The following is a 21,155-nucleotide window of genomic DNA, read 5'->3' on the forward strand; positions in this document are numbered from 1 at the left end:
ACTGTCATGTCATCCTCAGCTGATAGGATGCGGCTATGGATGGGCACGTGGTTAGCACATAACTCTCCTGACCATTGTTAGGTTTCTTGACCTTAGCCCCTATTCCTCAGACAAATAGCTCCTCAATTGGCCTCACAATGGCTCAGTGGACCCTGCTTGCCAACAGTGCTCAGCAGGCCCATATGGTCACCCTTCCAAGTACTTGCGAAGCCCGACGGCATTTAACCTTGGTGAGCTGACGGGAACCAGTGTTACCAATAATGGGAAATTGACTAAAAAGATTCTGTTTTGGGTTTCTTATGGTCAGAAAGACCTTGAGGGTACCAAATGGAAAATGGACTGACGATGTAAAGAAACAAGCTGGGATGTGAAAAGTTAAAGATCATAATGAATGCAGAAGTTTGGAAGAGGCCTGTATCCATTAGTGGATGATAAATTGTTGATGATTGCAATGATCCATCTCAGATGTAATATTACTAATTGGATTTTGAATTGAGAAGAGAATTTTAAATAACCTGATAATTACATAAAGAGGACAGAGGGAATAAACTGTTAAAATAAAATTGATGGGTACAGTGCACAGACATTGGTCTTAGTAAATACTTTAATCAAGAGTAGTATGTTATGAAATTCTTTCTTTCATCATTGACATATTGATCTCACTTCTTCTGTCCCTGAATACGACAAACATTTACCAAAACTGTCATGTTTACCATAATGAAGTTTGTTTCTCCAATATAAAAACATCATAATTATTACATTAAAGGAGATGAACTTTTTTATTCCACTTGAACTTAAAATATTAGGAACATAACACGAACTTCATTTTACTATTAATATCGGTCTTATATAACTCAATGGAAAAGTGACATCAGTGTTAGTCCTCTTTCATATTCTTTCCTGTTGGACAGTGGCTGTCCGCTACGGATTGGTACTATGTGTGAGACTCACTTTTAACAGCATACATCCAGATTGTGTTGCATAAGAATTTCAAAAAATAATTACCTATTATTAATAAATGATTTACATTGAATATTATCCAAGGTAGCACAGAAATACGTTGTTCTACATTTTTAATCAGGCTCTTTATTTACATTGTTCAGACTTAATTGTGAACTTTGCCATTTGCGAGTTCTGTCCCCTCGCACATGTGGAGTGGGCGAGTGGAGAAAGAAGGCAGGGATTGGGAGGGAGTGTTAGGGTAGAGTGACAGATTGCTGGGAGAGAAGTCAGCAGGTGCAAGGGATAGGAATGTGCTGTCAGAGAGCTTATTCTGGCTATAGGCAGGGGGAGTTGTGCACATTGCTCAATGCTATGGAGGAGTGGATGTGGAGGACGGGGAAGGAACTTTGAAGAAGAGGGTGTGGGTGCAGAATAAGTGAAGTAAGATCACGGGGCAGGGGTGGAGGCAGGAGCTAGCAAAGTTAGAGGCCAAGAGGATCACGGGATTGAAGAATGCTTTGCAAGGACAACTCCCATCTATATAATTCAGAGAAAGTAGTGTTTGGCAAGGACCCAAATGGCATTGGTTGTGAAGCAGCTATTGAAATTGAGCATGTTGTATTTAACGGGTTCAGCTACTGTCTGATACCCACCCAATACATCCTACTAAAGTCCCATCACAGGCCTATGCTACCTTACATTACCCTGTCATATCCTATCGGTGGCATGGGCACCTTTGGAAAGCAGTCATCTTGTATACCAGCTTCGCTGTAATTTCTGCACGACATTTCATGTGGACATAACGCCCAATTAAGTGTTCATCCAATTAAATGACTACTGTCAAACTGCGACCAGTAGCAAAATTGACCACCCAGTGCATGAGCATGCTGCTGAGCAAACCATGCTCGATTTCAATTGCTGTTTCACACCATGTTTTTGTTTATATTGTATCCTTACTATCCACTTGTCATGTTGTGTCTATCTTACAGGGATTTGTAAACACTGCTATTCATTTCTCCTCATTTTTAGAGTCACTACTATATTACTCAGTAGCATAAATGTCACTTTATTTTAATATTTTTCTCTTTTCTGTCTGAATGTGACTGTACAGAAGGAAGTAAAAACACTTAACTTCATCCTTTTTACTGTTACTGTAAGCTGTTACACAGGGTGGTGCATGAAAAACAGGCCCCGAGTGCTACATTGCTCATTGTTGCCAACCAGTTGCCATCTATTGTTTCAAACATGTTGTGACTGTGTTTTGTATTCTCAGTATGAAAGCCATTGCAACTTGGTTAAGATGTGTTAAGTAAATATCTCAGCGAGGTGTATCCTATTCAAGAAAGAATTGTCGCACAGGAGGCATACGTGTCAACCACTTCATATTAGGAAATGCGGGACATTTTTGCAAAGAAGTTTCCTAGCATTTCCGTAGTAGCAAAGAGCAGTATACAGGATATGGTAACAAAGTGGCATACTACAGGGTCAGCTGCAAATGATGCTGTAGTTGTAGATGTTCGAGCACAAATGGTCCAGAGTCCAAAGAAGTAGAGACGTAAATTGTCACAAAAAGTGACGTTTTTGCATAAGTCTTGTCAGTGTGTTTTACACAATTTAGGGATAAAGCCCTACAAAATGAGATGTGCCAAGGAAGTCAAAGAGGAAGATAATACAAATGTATGAATTGCTGTACATGGCTATGTCAAACAATTGAGAGTGGAATGCTGGATCCGCTGCTGTATTTCATCAGTGATGAAGACAAGTTCCATCTGACAGGGCAGGTGAATCTGTCACACTTCACGTCACTCAGTCTCACAAATTTAGGAAAGATTTATAGAAGAAAGGACTGTCAGCAAAGGATTGTGGCTGCTGTATTCACTGGACCTAACCACTTATTACTTTTGTCTGAGGGCAGTCTAAAGGGGAAAGTGTATGCAAATAAGCCAATAATGTTAGAAGATTTGAAGGACAATATTCATAATGAAATTTTAAAAACTGATATGTCAGAGTTGTTCAAAATGTGTATTAACACATTAGGCATGCAAAAGTGGTTTGAAGCACAAGGTGATCATTTTCAGCACTTAATTTAATGTAAAAAACAAGATTAGTTCATTAGGTTAGCTCACTTTTTATTTATTTATAATCTAATTATTACATGTTTATCTTTTTGCTGTTGTATCTTTCCTGTTGGGCAACAATTCGTGCATAGTTGGCGAGGATTCTGTACTTGGGACCAGTTTTTATGCACCATCCTTTACTTCGTACAAGTAAACGTTATAATGTTTGGCAATATTAATTTGGGTATTTCTATAGGACCCCCCCCCCCCCCCCCCCCATCGAAACAAGTGCGCACAGTGACTTCTTCATCCCAGTACTCGGAGTATGTGCAGTGGGGTACTTTCTTGAGTTTTGAGTTTACTTCCACTAAAGTTTTGAATGTAGGCAAGTGCTGGTTAGCTGGTTAAAAGAAGTTACTGTTCTCCTGTAATATATTTTCTCACCCATAAGTTCAATTCTTGTACTGAGTTGTAAGGTTTTACGGCTTCGTTCTAACTTCTTTTTTCACTGTGCCTAAATCTTGATGAAACTGTAATTTGGCAGTTCACTTAATCTAATATCTTTGTTGTGAAAAATCCTAGACGTTATCTTCTACTTGTGTCAACAAGGGACCCAACTAATTTTTCAGAGCAGTTATCCCTATAGTTCAAGCTTGTCATTTAAACTTTGAGATCTGCCTTTTAACCTCTCTTGTTCATGTTCATATTATGGAGTTGCTCGCAACTTGTGGCTGTTAGATGTTCCATTATTTTGATCCTTTCATCTGATTTATGTACTATCTTATATCCTTGATCACACTCCTCTATAACTGATCTATATGGCCATTGAATTGGCTTGACATATTTACCGATTCACATCGTTTTTATGCTCTCTCATATCATCCAGTTTTGCACCCATACTAAGCTTTTGTCCATTGATACCAGCTGTTTCCTCCCTAAACTACTCAGCTGATTCCATAAACATAGATAGTTACATTTTACACTATAACTGCCATAGAAATCTGTATACTACTAAGAAAGATGTATCCTACTTGATAAAATTACAAGCAACTTATACTGTTTGTTCAGAACTGAAAGAATTTTCAAGAAAATGCTAATTATAAGTACTCAAAATGAACTTTTTAGATCATTACAGTTTAATTGTAACTTGGACAGGCAGACAACTGGACATTCTGCTTCGCTCTGTCAACTGTCTTAGTGGCTTTCTGAACAGTTGGCTTCTTCACTCCAAACCCTTCAGAGACAGTAACAACTCAAACTGAAATAACTTATTGTAATTATATGGTGCAGCTGCTGCAGGAGGGTTGTGTGGTTACAGTGGGAAGTAAAGTAAGCCCTTTTGAGCTGCCTGCTCCTTCTGAAGCCAGTTTGACACTACGGGTAAAGAGGGCACTGTCCCTTACGGTCGCTGCAGCCCACTGGAGGAAGATACACTATGAAGTTGTAATGTTGTGGCTCGTTACTCATAAGTGCCAACAAGAATCCCACCTGATGTGTCACTCCAGTACAACTGGCCAAATTTTTACTGCCTAGAAAGCCACAAGATGATGTGACTGTCCTGATGTTAATGTGTCTTGTGAGTATGTCAGCTGAAATTCTGCTCAATACTGTTGTGATGACTCATTGTTTAAAATCCTCTCAATCAGTGCAGGCTGACAAAGGGCCTCTGGTTAGGCACATCTACATCTACTTCAATATTGCACAATCCATCGAAATGCACATGGCATGGGTATTTCATACCACTACTAGACATTTCCTTTCCTGTTCCAGTTGCATATAGAACAAAGGAAAAGTGACTCTCTGTACCTCTGTATGAGCCCTAATTTCTCACATCTGATCTATGTGGTCCTTATGTGCAATGTTTGGTGGAGGCAACAGGATCATTCTCCAGTCAGCTTCAAATGCTGGTTCTGTAAATTTTCTCAATAATGTTCCTTGAAAAGAACATCACATTCTTCCAGGAATTCAGATTTGAGTTCGCAAAGCATCTCTGTAACATTTGTGTGTTGTTCGGACCAATCAGTAACAAAATCAGGCAGCCTGCCTCTGAATTGCTTTGAAGTCTTCCTTTAATCCAACTTGGTACGGATCCCAAGCACTGGAGCAGTATTCAAGAGTTGGTCACACTAGCATTCTATATGTTGTTTCCTTTACAGATGAACACACTTTCCTAGAATTCTCCCTGTAAACCGAAGTTATCCACTCACCATTCCTACCACTGTCCTCACATGCTTGTTCCATTTCATATCAATTTGCAATGTTATGCCCAGTTATTAAAATAATGTTATTATGTGAAGCAGGACACTACTAATGATGTATGACTTACCCAAACATTGTTTTTCCTACTCATCCACATTAACTTAATTTCTCTACCCCATCTATAAATTTTGTCTGTCATCTTGTTTTCTCTTACAGCTACTCAACTTCGACATCTTACCATACACCACATCATTGTCAGTTAACAACTGCAGATTGCTGCCCACTCTGTCCGCCAAATCTCTTTCCACTGAGGACAACATACTGCATTGTATAACTTGAAGTCTTATAGCCACTCACATATATGTGAGCCTATTCCATATGCTCGTGCCTTCTCTGACAGCCTGTAACTGGGCACCATGGCAAATGCTCTCCTGAAATCTAAAACTATGGAATCTGCCTGTTGCCCTTCATCCATAGTTTGCATTATATCATGTGAGAAAAGGGAATCTGAGTTTTGCACAAGTGATTTTTTTTCTAAAGCCAGGCTGATCCATGGACATCAGCTTCTCGGTCTCAAGAAAATTTATTATATTCAAACTTAGAATACGTTCAAGGATTCTGCATAAAACTAATGTTAAGGATATTAATCTGTAATTTTGTTGGTCTGTTATTTTGCCCTTCTTATACAAAGGAGTTACTTGCGTTTTTTTCCACTTGTTTAGCACCTTGTGCTGGGTTAGAGATTCATGATAAATGCAAGCTAAGTAGGGGCCAATGCCATAGAATACTCTTTGAAAAACCAAATTTGGATTCTGTCCGGACCTGGTAACTATTTGTTTTAAACTCCCTCAGTTGTTTCTCCGCACCAGGGATGCTTATTACTATGTTGTCCATACTGAAGTCTTTTCGATGGTCAAACAGCAGTGTATGGCTTTCATTTTGCTATTTTCAACTGCCACATCAGACTGGTCAACAAGTGACGGGATGGAAGCCTTAGACCCACTTAGCAATTTTCTTTGGTTCTCTGCCATATCTGTTACTAAGGTATGATGGTGGTAGTAGCTGTATGCTTCGCGCATAGATCTTTTCACAGCCGCATGAATCTCTACTAACCTTTGTTTGTTGACATTTGTGTGTTCTCTTTTGAACCGAGAGCGCAACAGCCTCTGCTTCCACAGCATTTTCCAAGTCTTGCTATTAAACCATGGTGGGGTCTTTTCCATCCTTAATCCAATTACTGGGCAATAAGCCTCGCAACCACGATTTACAATCTGCTTAAACTTTGCCCGTAATTTCTCTATGTTCACCTTACTGGAACTAAGTGATGTCAGTTCATTTCACTTGTGTAAGTGGAATGCTAACAACTGCTTATCTGCCATTTCTAGCAGAATCATTCTCCTAGCCTTATCATGATTGATAATCCCTGTTAATGTACTTTCATTGTCAATAAGGTCCAGCCTATTTGTAACTACAAGGCCTAAGATATTTCTGTTGTGTGTGGGTTGCTAAAATAGCTGTTGAAGACAGTTTTCAGAAAAAGTGTTCAAAAGTGCTTCACACGAATGACTGTACCCTGCTGCAGTGAATCAATAGACATCCCAGTCCATACTTGGTAGGTTAAAGCCACCTCCTACTAGTAATGATCTGGGTGTTTACGTGCTGCTGACATTAGACATTCTTTGAATGACTAGAAATGTCACAGCAGAATCGGATGACCGGGAAAAACATCAAACAATTAGCTTGGTTTCACCTAGACCTGTTACACGCAACCAGATAATTTCATTGTCACACTCAATTTTGACCTCAATAGAGACAATATTTTTGTCAACCACAATGAGCACTCCCACTCCTATGGCCTCTAATCTGTCTTTCCGATATATGTTCCATGACTCGCTAAATATCTCGGAGCTTTCCACTTTGGGTTTCAGCCAGCTCTTGGTCCCGAGAATAATTTGAGAGTGAGAACTTTCCTAGAGGGCAGTAAATTCAGGAACTTGGTTGCAAATACTTCAGTAATTTACTGATAAAATTTTGACAGTCAGTGTGTCTTTACTCCTAATGCAGTATGACTTCCCTTGCTGCGTATCAACTGATGATTGTTCATCAGAGTACTTCAGACTCCCTCACATGCAGTCCACAAGTAACCTGCTACCTGAGTAGCTGCTTCCTTTGTATAGTGCACCCCAGACCTATCGAGCTTGTTGAAAGCTCTGTCACCTTACTCTGGCAGCTCGCGGTACGTAGTTGTTGGCTACAAAAAAGTTCACTCAGCATGGTCTCTCTCAAGTCTCGCACTTCACGTTTCTTCTTGGAAAATATATATAATTCATTTTTCTTATACCTACTGTTCATACTACTCTGAATAAATTTGATTGCAATTCACTACTTTCTTTCTGTCAAACACTTACAAAGACTTTCCCGGTTTGCTGCAAAACCAGCTTTTAATTTCCTCGTATGTGGAAAATTCAAAAAGTTCCATTATTAAATGATTTCAACTCCCCAAACTTCCTTTATTTTAATTGGCCTCTCTTCTCATTATGTTTTGTAATGTTCCCACGTTCAGCTGTGGATTTTAAACAATAAACTACTCCCAATGCAACATTGTTCTCTTCACACACAATATCGGAAAACCAAAATTTCAGTGCCTTGGAACCCATCCCTACCCCAATTTCTTCTGTCTTCTTTCTGAACTAGACAGCTGTCAAATAGTCTTCGTTACTGGTGTAACTTGCTTTCTAAGTGTTCAAAAATTTCACTTTAAACTTCGTATTTTATCATCTTTGTTAACTGCGGCAACTCTTATCCAATTTTGTTGGTTTGATACCTAGATTGCACAAATGTACTCCTACCTGACAACAGCTTTGTGATTTTGCTGCGTTAGAAATATTCTGCCTTTTAATTCAGAATAATGTGTTGTATACTACTCTTTTCAGTCCAGCTTTCGTTTAGCTGATGAGACCAAGACAACCTTTAATGCTCCTGTTTTTGCTACCTTCTTCTATATCAGTACACTTTTTTTCTTCCAACTGTGGTTAATTTATTAACACCTTTCGTCCATTATTGATTCCTAATGCAGTATGACTTCCCTTGCTGTGTATCAACTGATGATTGTTCATCAGAGTACTTCAGACTACCACCTAGTCTTAAAAAAACCCTCACATGCAGTCCACAAGTAATCTGCTACCTGAGTAGCTGCTTCCTGTATAGTATATTGCCATTATTATAATTTTTTTATTTTTGTGCATACTCACTCCTTTATGATCAGTATTAGTTTTTACCTACTTCATCATAAGTTGTCATTTATAACATCAGTGACATAAAGGAAAATTACTTTACAAGTAACAGAGGTACTGCAGAGTTTCTTACCTGCAATACAGTAGATACACTTCAATAGTGGATGTGAGGATTGCTTTATAAATACTGTGCATGTTGGCAACTCTTAGGATTGGGTGATGCGACAATAGTAAAAATACTGCTAGTTGCAATGAGTGGCTTCAGGAAAAGGGGTTTTGTTTTATCCTCTAGTTTGAAGTAATGTGAATGTGAAATTAATAGAGAATGGCTGGGTCTTGGGTACTATTACTGTTGACCAATGATTGTACATAAAGATCAAAACATTATTGCTCAAAACATGATAGAAACTCACAGACAGTCAACAGTAAACTGTCATGCAGTTTCTCATAAATTTCTTTTTTGTTGTGGTTGTGCGAGCACAAATGGTGAACCAACAACATAATTACAGAAGACTTGACATCATGTGACGCGTTCTTGAAGATCATTATGTGTGAATGTGGAGAACATTGTGAAACTGTCCTTGAGGATTTTGAATTCTGACAGTGATTTAAACAAGAGACAAATTTCTATGTAGTGCATTCCTCATTGCCAGATAGCTGACTATAAGTAGAGATGTCTGGGCATCGCAACAGTCTCGTGTGTAATGAATACAGGCTTTCAGCTGGAGTTGAAATTCCAGTAAAACAGCAAAAGAAAATTGGACAAGCTGAGTCAAAGGTCAAACAAGTAACGATCTTTGATTATAATCACAAAGGGCAATGATTATTACAGACAAGTTTCACTGCAGTTTGTCTCCTTGTACAAAAACTACTTAAAAATGTGCATAAAATGTGACCTTAGCTTCTTGAGGCTGGGCCACTCATTATCTATGAATGCCCATGCTTGCATGAAGGAATTGTCATTAAAAAACGCACAAATAAGGTTAGGAAGTCAAGTACTCTACAGACATCAGCTTTGTATTGAAGTACCTGTGACTGTGATGGTTTCCTTCTCTGGCCACTGTTATCCAAGCCATTTGACATAGTATGAAAACAGATCATCTTGGATGATATAGTAAATCTTTTCAGACATTTGAACTCTTATCATTGAGAATTCGAACTACATGGTAGGAATGTCAAGAGACACCATAAAATAAATAATTATCTGTATAATTATGTAACAACTGTTTCTGTGTCAGACTGAAGTGTTTCAGGTTGGCTTGGGCTGTGTGATGGTTTGTTATACTTCACCTCATGCACCAAACAATTAAGTTGCCATCTGAACATTCCTTTATATACAGTGACTCTTGCTTACTGAATATTCAGTTGCAGTTAAGTATTATTATTAATCATGGTCCAGATAGTCTGTGCTCTGAATCCATTCACTTTCCTCCTCCAACTTGGCCCAGACTTTGCCTCCTTAAAGGCTGCAGATAAAGCTGCTGAAAATTAACTCCTCATTCTCATTCACTCCTCCACATAAATAAGCCACATAAATAAGAAGTGAGATTCAATTCACCTTCTTATATTATCTTCAAAATTATAACTCAGTACATGATAAATGAGGACAGCTACCAACTCGTGTACTGCCTCTCTATACTATGTATATAACACATGTGATATTCAACTTGATAATTAACAATTAAAATACATTTATTATCTTCAGCATTTCATGTTCATAGATTTTGCGGAGCTCTTTCTTCCGCACTGCCTGCTCCATGGAAGTCCAATCTCCACCTCAGCATATTATAGAATTGTCTGACTGCTACCCACTTCCATACAGTCACTGGATCATTAGCTCTAGTATCAGATGTAAAACACATTTCAACAGTGGAGTGCTCGTCACTTATTGATTACTCTGTCGTGAGCATATTTTCTCTGGCATGTGTATTTCAGGATGTGATGCCTCTCATTCAAGGAATGGGATGTGTCACTACAAGACTTGTGTGATAAATGAGGTGTTATGTTTTCTGTAACGTTGAATATTGATGATGTTTTAGTCTTGGCAGTATTTCATAAAAAATCAGTGTGCGCCACATTTGTTGTTTGCCAATGATTTTCCACATCACTTATGATAGAATCATAATAAGAAATACGGAATCTAAGTTTGCTCTTCATTATTTTTATTAGATGATACCTCATGGAAAAATTGTTGATCAATTAATAGTTGCATTCAGTATGAATTTATCAGTGTATGCTCTTGTGCTAGATATCAGTATGCATATTAATAAAAAAAGAGTCTGTGCTTTAACTTGTTAAACTATTTGTAAAGGAAGAATGTTTCTTTCATTACACAGAGGCCTGTATATAGATATTATGTCTCTTAAAAGTTGACAGTAAGGACACATTTGATGGACCAAAGAAAAAGAAGAAAAGAAGAAAAGAAAAAAAGAAAAAAAAAACATAATTTGGTGAAGTGTGATTAGGACATGCACACTGAAGGTTCCGTATGAACTATTATGTATATAGACAAATCAGCCATTCCGGGAGTCAGTTTTTGCCCCTTGGCTCCGGTCCCAGGGATTCCAAGGCTATTAAGAAAGTTTTAATTTAAAATTTGAAGTTGAATAACAAATGACTGGAAAATAATTTTTTTGTTTGATAAAATTAAAAGTTTCTGTTTTTTCCTTTACGTGTACTGTGAAACCTTTCTTATTGCCACATTTCATGATTCTACATCAAGGGTAAGTGCCCTATAGGTTTAAATGAGTGAATTTGCAAGTATCAAAATATGTGACATAAATGACTGAATCTTTTGATTGCATTGACTTAAAAGCTTAGTATGTGACATAAATTTCCACTCTAAATGTCTAGCAGTTTCTGACAAAAACGATTTTGAAAAGTCAGATGAATGAACAGATAGGCAGGCAGATAGACAACATAAGTGTTACATGTTTTCTGATTTATGTACAGAACCCAAAAAATGAATATTTTCCTAACTATTATTATTATTATTATTATTATTCAGGAATCTATTAAAATAAATAATTTTTTTCCAGGTGTACATTGCGGAACTGAAGGATCATGTGATTATCCAACAAGACAGCGATGATCGCTGCTATGCAGAAAAGACAGTAGTAGTTGAGGATGCCGACACAAAGAGCCAGACTGTCCAGGAAGCAGTGGAGCATCTTATAATTGATGGACAAGTTCACTTTGCGGACCCTTCGGAACTGGCTGATATTCACACTGATGTTGGTTCGGTAACGGAGATCACAACATCGTCCGGTGATACAAGCAGACACACACTTGTGGTGCCCGCTACTCCAAACTTAGGGGCAGCTGCAGCTGCATATGAGCAGGATGCTGTTGCTACCCTCAGTGGATCCGTACCTGCTATTCAGACTAGCTCTGGCCCTGTGCATCTTGTTCAAATTAGGATACCCTCATCGGAGCACCTAGGAGCTGGTCGGACGTGGTTTAATGTGGTGAATGCCAGCCAGTGAACTTTAAGTATGAATTGTAATTGAATGTGATTGCTCTGGTGTGATTACACTATGGAACTGTGCTATGCTGGCAGTGATGCCAGTATTCCTTGTTTGTCGACGTATTTGTAAATTTTCGCATGTATAGTATGGGTGCATGTTAAATGATGTACGGTCTAATGTATCCTTGTACACTATTGTGGTCTGAAAGTAAAATGAGTCACATATGAAAATACCTGTGTGTGTGTGTGTGTGTGTGTGTGTGTGTGTGTGTGTGTGTGTGTGTGTGTGTGTGTGTGTGTGTGGGGATATGCGCTTGCTTGTAATATTTCTTTGTAATTAATGGTGTGATTGAGTTTGTGATGTGTGTATATTTCGTTGTAATAATATTCATTTTTTGTGTACTCTGTTAATATTACCCAAGAATCATGTCTTCAAAAGCACAGTGAGCTGAAAGCAAGTGTTCCCCTTAGAGGCCATTGAATTTCGTCGATGTTTTTTTATCTATGAATTACTGTTGCTGAATTGTATAATGTACATACTGTGCGCCATGCAAGCTGTTATCTTGCATAAATGCGTGATTGACCAACAGATTTTGTGATAAATTGTGTTTTGTGATATTGTATTGTCAGATAACCCAAGTTAGGGAAGAAATATCTACTTTTTTATTTTCTGTTCTTTTCTAGTGATGGCCTGATGAATGACATTGTAAAAGTTATTTTTCTGTGTAACTCACACTAGACTGTTATTACAGATGATTGCAAAACAGAAGAAAAGAACAGATGAACCATGCAATATGAACATTTTGCCTATATGCTCCACTGTTTTACCTTAACAGTGATTAAGGACATAAAAGCAAAATTAAAATTTTAGTACTGTTGTGTGCTTCAGTTATTAGTTTTTCATATTAACTGCTTTTATTTGGTTACTAAATAAAATGTTACCATCCCATAATTTCTTCATATTCTGGACTTCGGTTTTAAGCAGTAAGTTATTGACACTTGATTGAATAATGGAGTCCTTACATGTACAGCCTAACCAAATGGACTGGTCTGCCTGTCACCAAGGGCAGTGCTGTATTGCACTTCAGGAGGAAACACCAGGAGTTGTTTGCAAATGAAAAGTGAAACAGACTTCGGTATGTCAAGTAATTTAATTCAAATCTGGAAATACATGTTACTTTGTTACCAGAAATTCAGGGCATAAATTTATCAATGTTCACTATTTATCTTGCTTGCAGAGGACAATACCATGTCAGGTTCAGCAAAACCAGTATCATAAATCATAACATTTAGAGTCTACAGGCTAATGGTCAAAAATGCATCACAATTTTAATATAGTATATGCTGATGATTCGAAGAAAGAAGTTTCTGATCTCTGTGATTTCCTCAGTGCCCTACTACCCAGCTTAAGCACTTCAGCTCTTAGTCTGTAGATTTTGGGTATTTTGCAGAGTGGCATGCTCATTTTTTCCTATAGTGATCAGCCACCACAAATGTTTTGTAATATTCTTTCTAGCCTATACCAACATGGCCTTAATTGTATCTCCATGACGGGATAACTTTGTAACAGTATTATTATTGATTAAAGGATATGGGACATAGAAAAAAAATAGTGATCACTCCAAATTGTAGAAAAGAGAATGCTTTGTGGCGTAGGGGAGGGGGAGATAGTTAATGGATTAGGCTGTACAGAGTGTAACCAATGAAAACTTTGAATCTGAATGGACATACTGGATTTGACTGTTACCACCAAGTATATACCGTATTTACTCGAATCTAAGCCACACTTTTTTTTCCGATTTTTGTAATCCAAAAAACTGCCTGCGGCTTAGAATCGAGTGCAAAGTAAGCGGAAGTTCTGAAAAATGCTGGTAGGTGCCGCCACAACTAACTTCTGCAATCTAATATATGTAGCGCTACACAGGCATGTTTTGCAGGCACAAAGATCTCTGCGTCAGCAAATAAATTAAAAGAAAAGGTAGAACAACGTAAACATTATGCTGTGTATTCTTTCGTATTTGCTGCTGTCTCATTTAAATCCTGTCTGCCCAATAAACTACGAAACTAGAGTGAGACAACAGCAAACACGGAAGAATATACATATCATGCCATGTTTATATTCACATTATTCTTATGCTGAATAGTGATACAGTCACAAATGAAGCACAGCAACTGACTAGGTTTTTAAGTCTAAGATGACTCTAATTTCTGTGCAGAATGTAATGTACTAAAGAGGCATCTGCAAAGATTTTCAAATGGAGAAAAATTTTCGCTAAACTCTCGTTCAGAACATCTATCATACGCAGTATATTATTTGGTTCTTGTTGATCATTGTCAAAGAAAGCAGCAGTGTAAGTAACAACAAATAGCGGTCTCTTGCCATTGTTTGGCAATTCCTCTCTCTTTCTTAATTGTAAGTGGCGGTAGCGCCACAAAAGCGAGCCAGGCTGCGAGCGGCTACAGGTCGTAAACACTCATTATCATAACACGACAAACAATGCATGACACAATACAATAATGCATTTTCAGCTTAGAGTGACGTAAACAACTATAACAAAGAGAATGGCACTTATCAGATCAAAGCACAATAAGCAATCAATTCAAACCAGACGAAGCACGTGAAAAAGGAAGGGTACCCTTATAAATACGGACACATAGCAATGGCTACTTGGTAAATCTTAACTGTTAAGCTTAAGACTCGAACCAAATTACTGTAGCTGTATCTTCATCCATTCGACCTGAATTGTGTCTCATGTTACAATGGACCAACTTTGTTTCCATTTGAAGGTGTGGTCTAAAACTTTTCTCTCCCCTTGAATTTTGAGTCTCAAATTCCAGGTGTGGCTTAGATTCGGGAAATTTTTTTTTTCCTATGATTTAGTCTCATTTTTCAGGTGCGGCTTAGATTCGAGTAAATACGGTATTTTGTTGCACTGCATCCTCAATGGAAATTCTTCTTGTGAAAGAAGTGTACTCTTCTATGAACTTCAATACTTTAGGCCATGGTGGATGATTGTGTTCCCTTATTGTTTCTGTGGTAAATTAGAAGTATTTCGAAAAACTATGAGGCAGGATAAATTGAATTTCACTGGTTGAATGAAATGTGCAGGTACTCCCGTTTTTAAAAAATAAGGTTTATCCATAAAACTACAGGCCTGTCTTGGTGTTAGCCTACTGTAAAATTTTACAACATACGTCATGCTCATATATATTGCTGACATCAGTCTACTGTAGAATTTTAGAGCACATTATGCTCACGTATTATGACCTTTCTGGAGACAAAATATGCTTTGTATAAGACCAAGGAGCCAGCAGGTAAAGACATCCAGTTTGATGATGTGTTTCTTGGCTTCCGGAAAGCATTTGATGCAGTTTCGTACCATCGCACAGTGAATGAAAGTGTTGCACAGTCATTGTGGTGGACTGAAGATTTCCTACCAAATAGAACACAGTAGACCATCTTAAGGTAGCGAAACCTCCAGACATAAAAGTAACTTTGGACATATCGCAAAAAAATTGTAAGAGATCTATTATTTTGTTAATACACAATGGCATAAGAATCACTGGAAAGAATCACACCCATTAAATATCTGAATGTGTACATACCGAACAGTTTAAAGTGGAACAATCGTGTAAAACTAATAACGGGTAAAGCAGATGCCAGACAGATCCATTAGAAGAATCAATAAGAACTGTAGTCCACCCTTGGAGGAGGTAGTGTAAAAAAAAAAAATTGTTTGGCTGATACTTGAACATTGCTCAGTTTGGAATAGAACGTATGGAAGAAATAGTGAAGATCCAAAGATGAGGCACATTTTGTTGCAGGTTCATTTAGTAAGAATGGAAGACCGACGAGGTGCTCGTCCGTCTCCAGTGACAGGCACTACAAGAGAGGCAATGTGTATCGTGGTGTGATTTATTGTTAAAATTGAGGGCTTCTTCTAAAGAGGAGTCAGCCAATATACTGCTTCCTTTTAAATGTATCACGTCAAAAGACCATGAAGGTAAAATAGAGTGAGATAAAATTTCATCAACAATCGTTTTTACTACACGCCATTCGTGCCTGAAACAGCAAAAAGGAGAAATAACAGTTACAGTAAAAGTACCCTCTGCCACACACTGTAAGGTGGGTAGATGTAGCTGTAGCTGTGGGTGCCTTCATTTGTTTGAGATATTCATTCAGTGTAACTTTGTTGGTGAAGAAATATACTTTGTACAATACCAATGCATTTTCATAATAGTTTTATTTCCTGTGTTCAGTTGTGCTATGTTCTGTACCAATATGACACTTCTGTGGCATAAACAAGGGATATGATTACTTTATCAGTCAGATATTGCTCTTATTGATTTAGTTATCCAGTCACACTTCATCACCCACCTGAAAACCTCTTTTCCCAACTCCTCAGAGGCTGTTCTGCAAACTTGTAGATATTGCTCATTGATTGAAAGTGTTTGAACAACCCAGATTGTGAAAATACTCACTCTGAAAGGCAACACTTTGAATCTTCAAGAAGCAGCTGCCAAGACCTAATTCATTCAAAATTTTCCTGTATGCTGAAAACCTTGCATTGACAGCACAGATGATATTGAAGCAGAACACTTGCTGACAAGTGCTCTCGGAATTTTTTTTTATTACTGTAACAAGAACACCTGAAGCCAAACCCACACAGAACTCAGGTTTGCACTTTCCACCTAAGAGACAGACAGGCAGGAGGGGGGTAAAAAGTAATTTCAGAAGCATTGAGCTGAAGTATTGTTTTACACACAAATAACATGGAGTTAACCAAGTTGCAAGCCAAAAACCACCATTTGGAAATTTGTTTGTTAATATCTGTGGGTGCCCAAACTCAGGTAGTCTGAACTTTTGCTGTGGCACTGTGTTTCTTGGCTGGTGAATGTTCTTGCGCAGTCTGGTATAAATACACACACATGAAAGAAGTAGACATTGCGAGGTTAGTTACTGGCTGTGTGAGGTCAACTCTTGTTGATAAATTGTACTACCTGGCAGGCATTGCTCTTCGTGACATACATTGGGAAGTACTCATAACTGGTGAAAGAAATGAAGACGACGAAAATGAGTTATACCCACTATATTCATTGACATATTTCACCAAGACTAGGCTGAAGTGTAGCAAGAGCAACATCTGTATTAAATACATCAGTCAAGGAGGCCAGAAAGAAATTGTGGTCAGCCAGATAAGTAATCTCCAAGAAGGTGTGGACATCACTGAACAACTTATGAATGGGGATGCTTACGAGGTCTGTAAGTAGAGAATTACAGACAATAAAACATCTTTCTCAATGTTTTAAATTGCCCTGATTCTTGCAGCAAGGAGGAGGTTCTAAATGCACAAGAAAATACTGTAGCAGTTTCTTGTTTCTGGGCAAAAATTATTTATTTCAGTTTCATATGTTTGTAGCCTATATGTGTAAAATCAGTGTATTTCCTTAGCTGAAATTGTAAATTTACAGAATCCTGTGTTTGTGCTTCTGATTTGAGTAAATTACATTGTGTACCCTGTTAGTGTGAAATATTCATTTGTGTGTAACTATGTCAAGATTACTTCAAAAGTTGGGTGCAACTGTCTTTCAAAGAAGCTTGACTGCAAAATACTTCATGTAAAGTGACAAATGCTCAGGGTAAGGTGGAATTTCTAACTAGCCAGTTGAGCATCATTGTGTGTGTGAATAGAAAGTAGAAGTTTTTAGTGCTTTCTTCATTTGAACATCTGATTTCTGTGGACCTGCAATTTAATTCACTCTTCTTTGAGCAGATAAAGGTAAACATGAGATTACACACACACTGACAGGGAGTAGCAATAATTTTGAATTAGACAGTATAAATCTGTTCTGAATGATTTTGTATAATAAGGGTTAAGATGTATAAATATAAATAACCTTGTGGCAGAATGATATAAGTGACTTGCTCTCTCATGATAATCTATTTTCTAATATGGGTATGCACTGCAAACACCCTTCAGATTGTTATGATATTGTTGCCTTTACTAATTATTTTATTTTCATGCCCACTAAATTCCAGGCAGTTGGGTTGTGTGGCATTACTGGAATAACATTATTATTTTTATTATTAGATCAGAGAGATATTCACTGTGATCAAAGACCTGTTATTAGTGAAGCTGCAAAAATTTGCTTTATAGAAGTTTTACTTTAGTAGATACAGTACCTTATTCTTCAGTCTTGCAAGTGCTTCGAGTGTAATTGTTTAGGCAGAAGACTTGGAGAGTACTTTCCATGTATAGGTAGGTGAATAAAGGTGAAACAAGCAAGGTCACAATATCCTGTGTAATGGTTAACAGAACTTGTTTTTGTTGCCTTTATAGAGCTCAATATGCCACTGAATTTATCCTCTTTGAAGCAATGTTACAAACAGAGTTTACATAAATGTTGACTGCTTTAATGTACGTAGATACTTTCTGTTTTTTATGCTTAGTTTGAGTCCAGGTCCATCATTGAATGATGAGTTAAAAATTTTCTTCATTTCACCTCAACTTCCTGCTTGATGGCAATTAATATGGACAGACAGATGGTGTCATCATGGGATATCCTCTGTTGCAGGTTCTGATGAACCGGTTTATGAAAGATTTCAAGGAGAAAGTCCTGGAGCAAGTTTAACTGAAGCCCAACATATTCCTACCATTACTGGATGACACATTTGCTGTTTGGCTTCATGGATGGGACATCTTAGGTGAATTTCACCATGATGTCAACTTGCTTCACTCCAACATATGGTTTACTGTAGAGGTGGAACAAGATGGTGTCCTTCCACTTCTTGATGTCCTGGTGAATTGGAAACCAGATATCAAGTGTAGACACAGTGTTTGCAGAAAGACTATCACACTGATTTGTATCTACTAGCCTCCAGTAGTAACCACAACTCACAGAGTGAAACTGTTTCCAGCACACTTATTCACAGGTCATGATCATGTGCAAACAATACAACCTTCCAACTGAGGTGAAGCATCTGGAGACATTTGGAAGGAATGAGTGCAATGATAAACAGATAAGGCATGTGTTTAGACAGGTTGTACTTCAGAAGCATGAAGAAAAAGTGTAGCACAAATCACCAGCATGCATCCTGTTTGTCATCAATACCTCAAGAAAAGTCTGCAGGATCCTGGAGCAACACAGTATCATATCAGTATTTCACCCATCCTCTTAAGACCTCGACATTACTAGGTATAATTAGGGATGATCTAGGCTCTTGCATACCTGGATGTGCTAAGTCCCCTGCCATTGTGGCAAGGCATTCAGTGGGGAAACTGTGCATATGGTAGAAGAGGATTACCTTGAACTTAGATACCATGATGAATTATGGCAGACCACCAGGTAAGCAGTGGCTGACTATAGTATAAAAACTGGCCATACTACAGGTTGCAACTGGAATTGCATCATTAAAGAGGCCATTGAAATTAGGGTCAGTATGGTCTAACAAACAAAGATAATAGCTTGTAACTGAGTCAGTTGTGGGACCTTGTGCTGAGCTGAGAAAAAGCAAAGTATAGCCTTACAGAGATGTCCTCACCTGGCAGTGAGAGCACAGAGACTGAAGACCTTAGTTCACAGCCAGTCATCACAACTGCCACCTCCCATTATGATGGCAAGAGGAATGGAATGGTGGAGGGGGTAATGGCCAATGTATATAGGATGTCGACCTAAGAGCAGCAGTCATTAGAAACCATCTGAAGATGGCAACATGACTATGTGATATGCGATTTATTCATCTCATTATGTACAATTTTCATATCATTTGATTTGATCTACAGGAGACATGTCAAGGTTTACAAAAGAAACTTTATTTCTATTTTTAAAAAAATTACTAAAGTTTACATTATATTTTATATTTCTAAGTTACAGCTACGCAAGTACATAAAATAATAAATGCAATACAATCCCTGTATTCAGACTGCGAAGCATGGTCCCAATATTTGAGCGTGGACAGAAGATACTCTTTGTATCATATTTTGAAAGAATTCTGCTTATTGGGACCATGCTAGGGAGTGTGAAGGACGACCTGGGGCTACGTAAACCAGGCATTTACAACATCCTGTGCCAGTGTGGAAAGTCATACATTGGCCAGACAACCAGGACGGTGATGTCAGGTGCAAAAAACACCAGAGGCACACCAGACTCGGACAGGCAACAAAATCTGCCATAGCGGAGCACTGTCTGGAGCTCGGCCACTCAATGGACTATAACAACACCAAAATTGTGACACAGACGCCAAGATTTTGGGACAGTGTCATAAAGGAGGCCATCGAGATCAAGGTCACTGAAAACCTAATAAACCGAGACAGCGGTTACCAGCTCAGCTCGATGTGGAGTCCGGCTCTGGAGCTTATCAGGGCTCAACGAAATGAACCAACAAACTCCTCAAGAAGTAGTAACACTGCAGGAGTAGCGCCAGGCGGGTGTGGACCGCGAACGCAACTCCCGACGCAAGACGGGCCTCTGACAGCCGCCACGACCGCAGATGATGGACGAGCCGAGCACGGACGACCGTCGGAGCACCAGGGAAGTGCCAACACCGCAGGATCTGCGCCAGGCGGGCGCAGACCGCGAATGGAGCGCCCAACAAAGGACAGGCCTCAGAGAACTGCCACAGACCAAGTCGAGCGTGGACGTCCGAGGGAGCACCGGGGAAGAAACAACACCTTACAAGCAGCGCCAGCCGGGCGCGGACGGCAAAGAGAGCACCCAGCGCCCTCTGGGCATAAATACTGGACAAGATCCTCCAACACGGCAGTCTCAGGTAGCACCTGAAGAAGGCAACGAGTTACGTGGCCGAAATATTGTGCCAGAGCGACACAAACATCCGGCAGTAGACCCGATTATTCCACATGTCAAGATCTTGCCGGGAAAGCCTGAAGAGTTAAATAAGCCTCCTAATTCAGGCGATAGCAAGGAAAGGTGTTTGTGTCAATCTCACGAACCGCATTTCGCAATAAAGAACAGTGGTAATTGTTTATTTCCTACTGTACTTCGACGAAGCGTGAGTAATTCATAGTCATACCAACAGTGTTTAATCAGTATTTTGCGTGACATTTTAGAGCCCTCGAGGAGTCTAATTGCCAGACGAGCTGAGTTACAGTTCCGTTTCAGCCGCGCTCGCAAGTGGCCGCTGGTAACTGTTGCGCTGCACTTTAGTGTTTACATCGCTGTACTTGTGCTTCGCCGAGTGCCGTCCGTCCGTTAATCTCCGTGTTCGTTCCTGTTCCTTGTGATCTGATAGCTCTTTCT

The 21,155-nt window shown here is 38.8% G+C and overlaps 1 protein-coding gene across 2 annotated transcripts in view; it reads left to right on the forward strand.

The window, feature by feature from the left end:
* LOC126236923 (zinc finger protein 37-like) overlaps positions 1–12,849 on the forward strand; it is a 68,451-nt gene extending 55,602 nt beyond the window's left edge. For both annotated transcript variants that reach the window (XM_049946588.1, XM_049946587.1), the window contains one exon: positions 11,470–12,849. In XM_049946588.1, the coding sequence (XP_049802545.1) occupies positions 11,470–11,916 (447 nt within the window). In that variant the 3' untranslated portion in view covers positions 11,917–12,849. The remainder of the gene's footprint in view (positions 1–11,469) is intronic.
* The last annotated feature ends 8,306 nt before the right edge of the window (positions 12,850–21,155 follow it).

This window comes from Schistocerca nitens, chromosome 2, assembly GCF_023898315.1.
Source record: "Schistocerca nitens isolate TAMUIC-IGC-003100 chromosome 2, iqSchNite1.1, whole genome shotgun sequence".
NCBI classification, from domain to species: Eukaryota; Metazoa; Arthropoda; class Insecta; order Orthoptera; family Acrididae; genus Schistocerca; species Schistocerca nitens.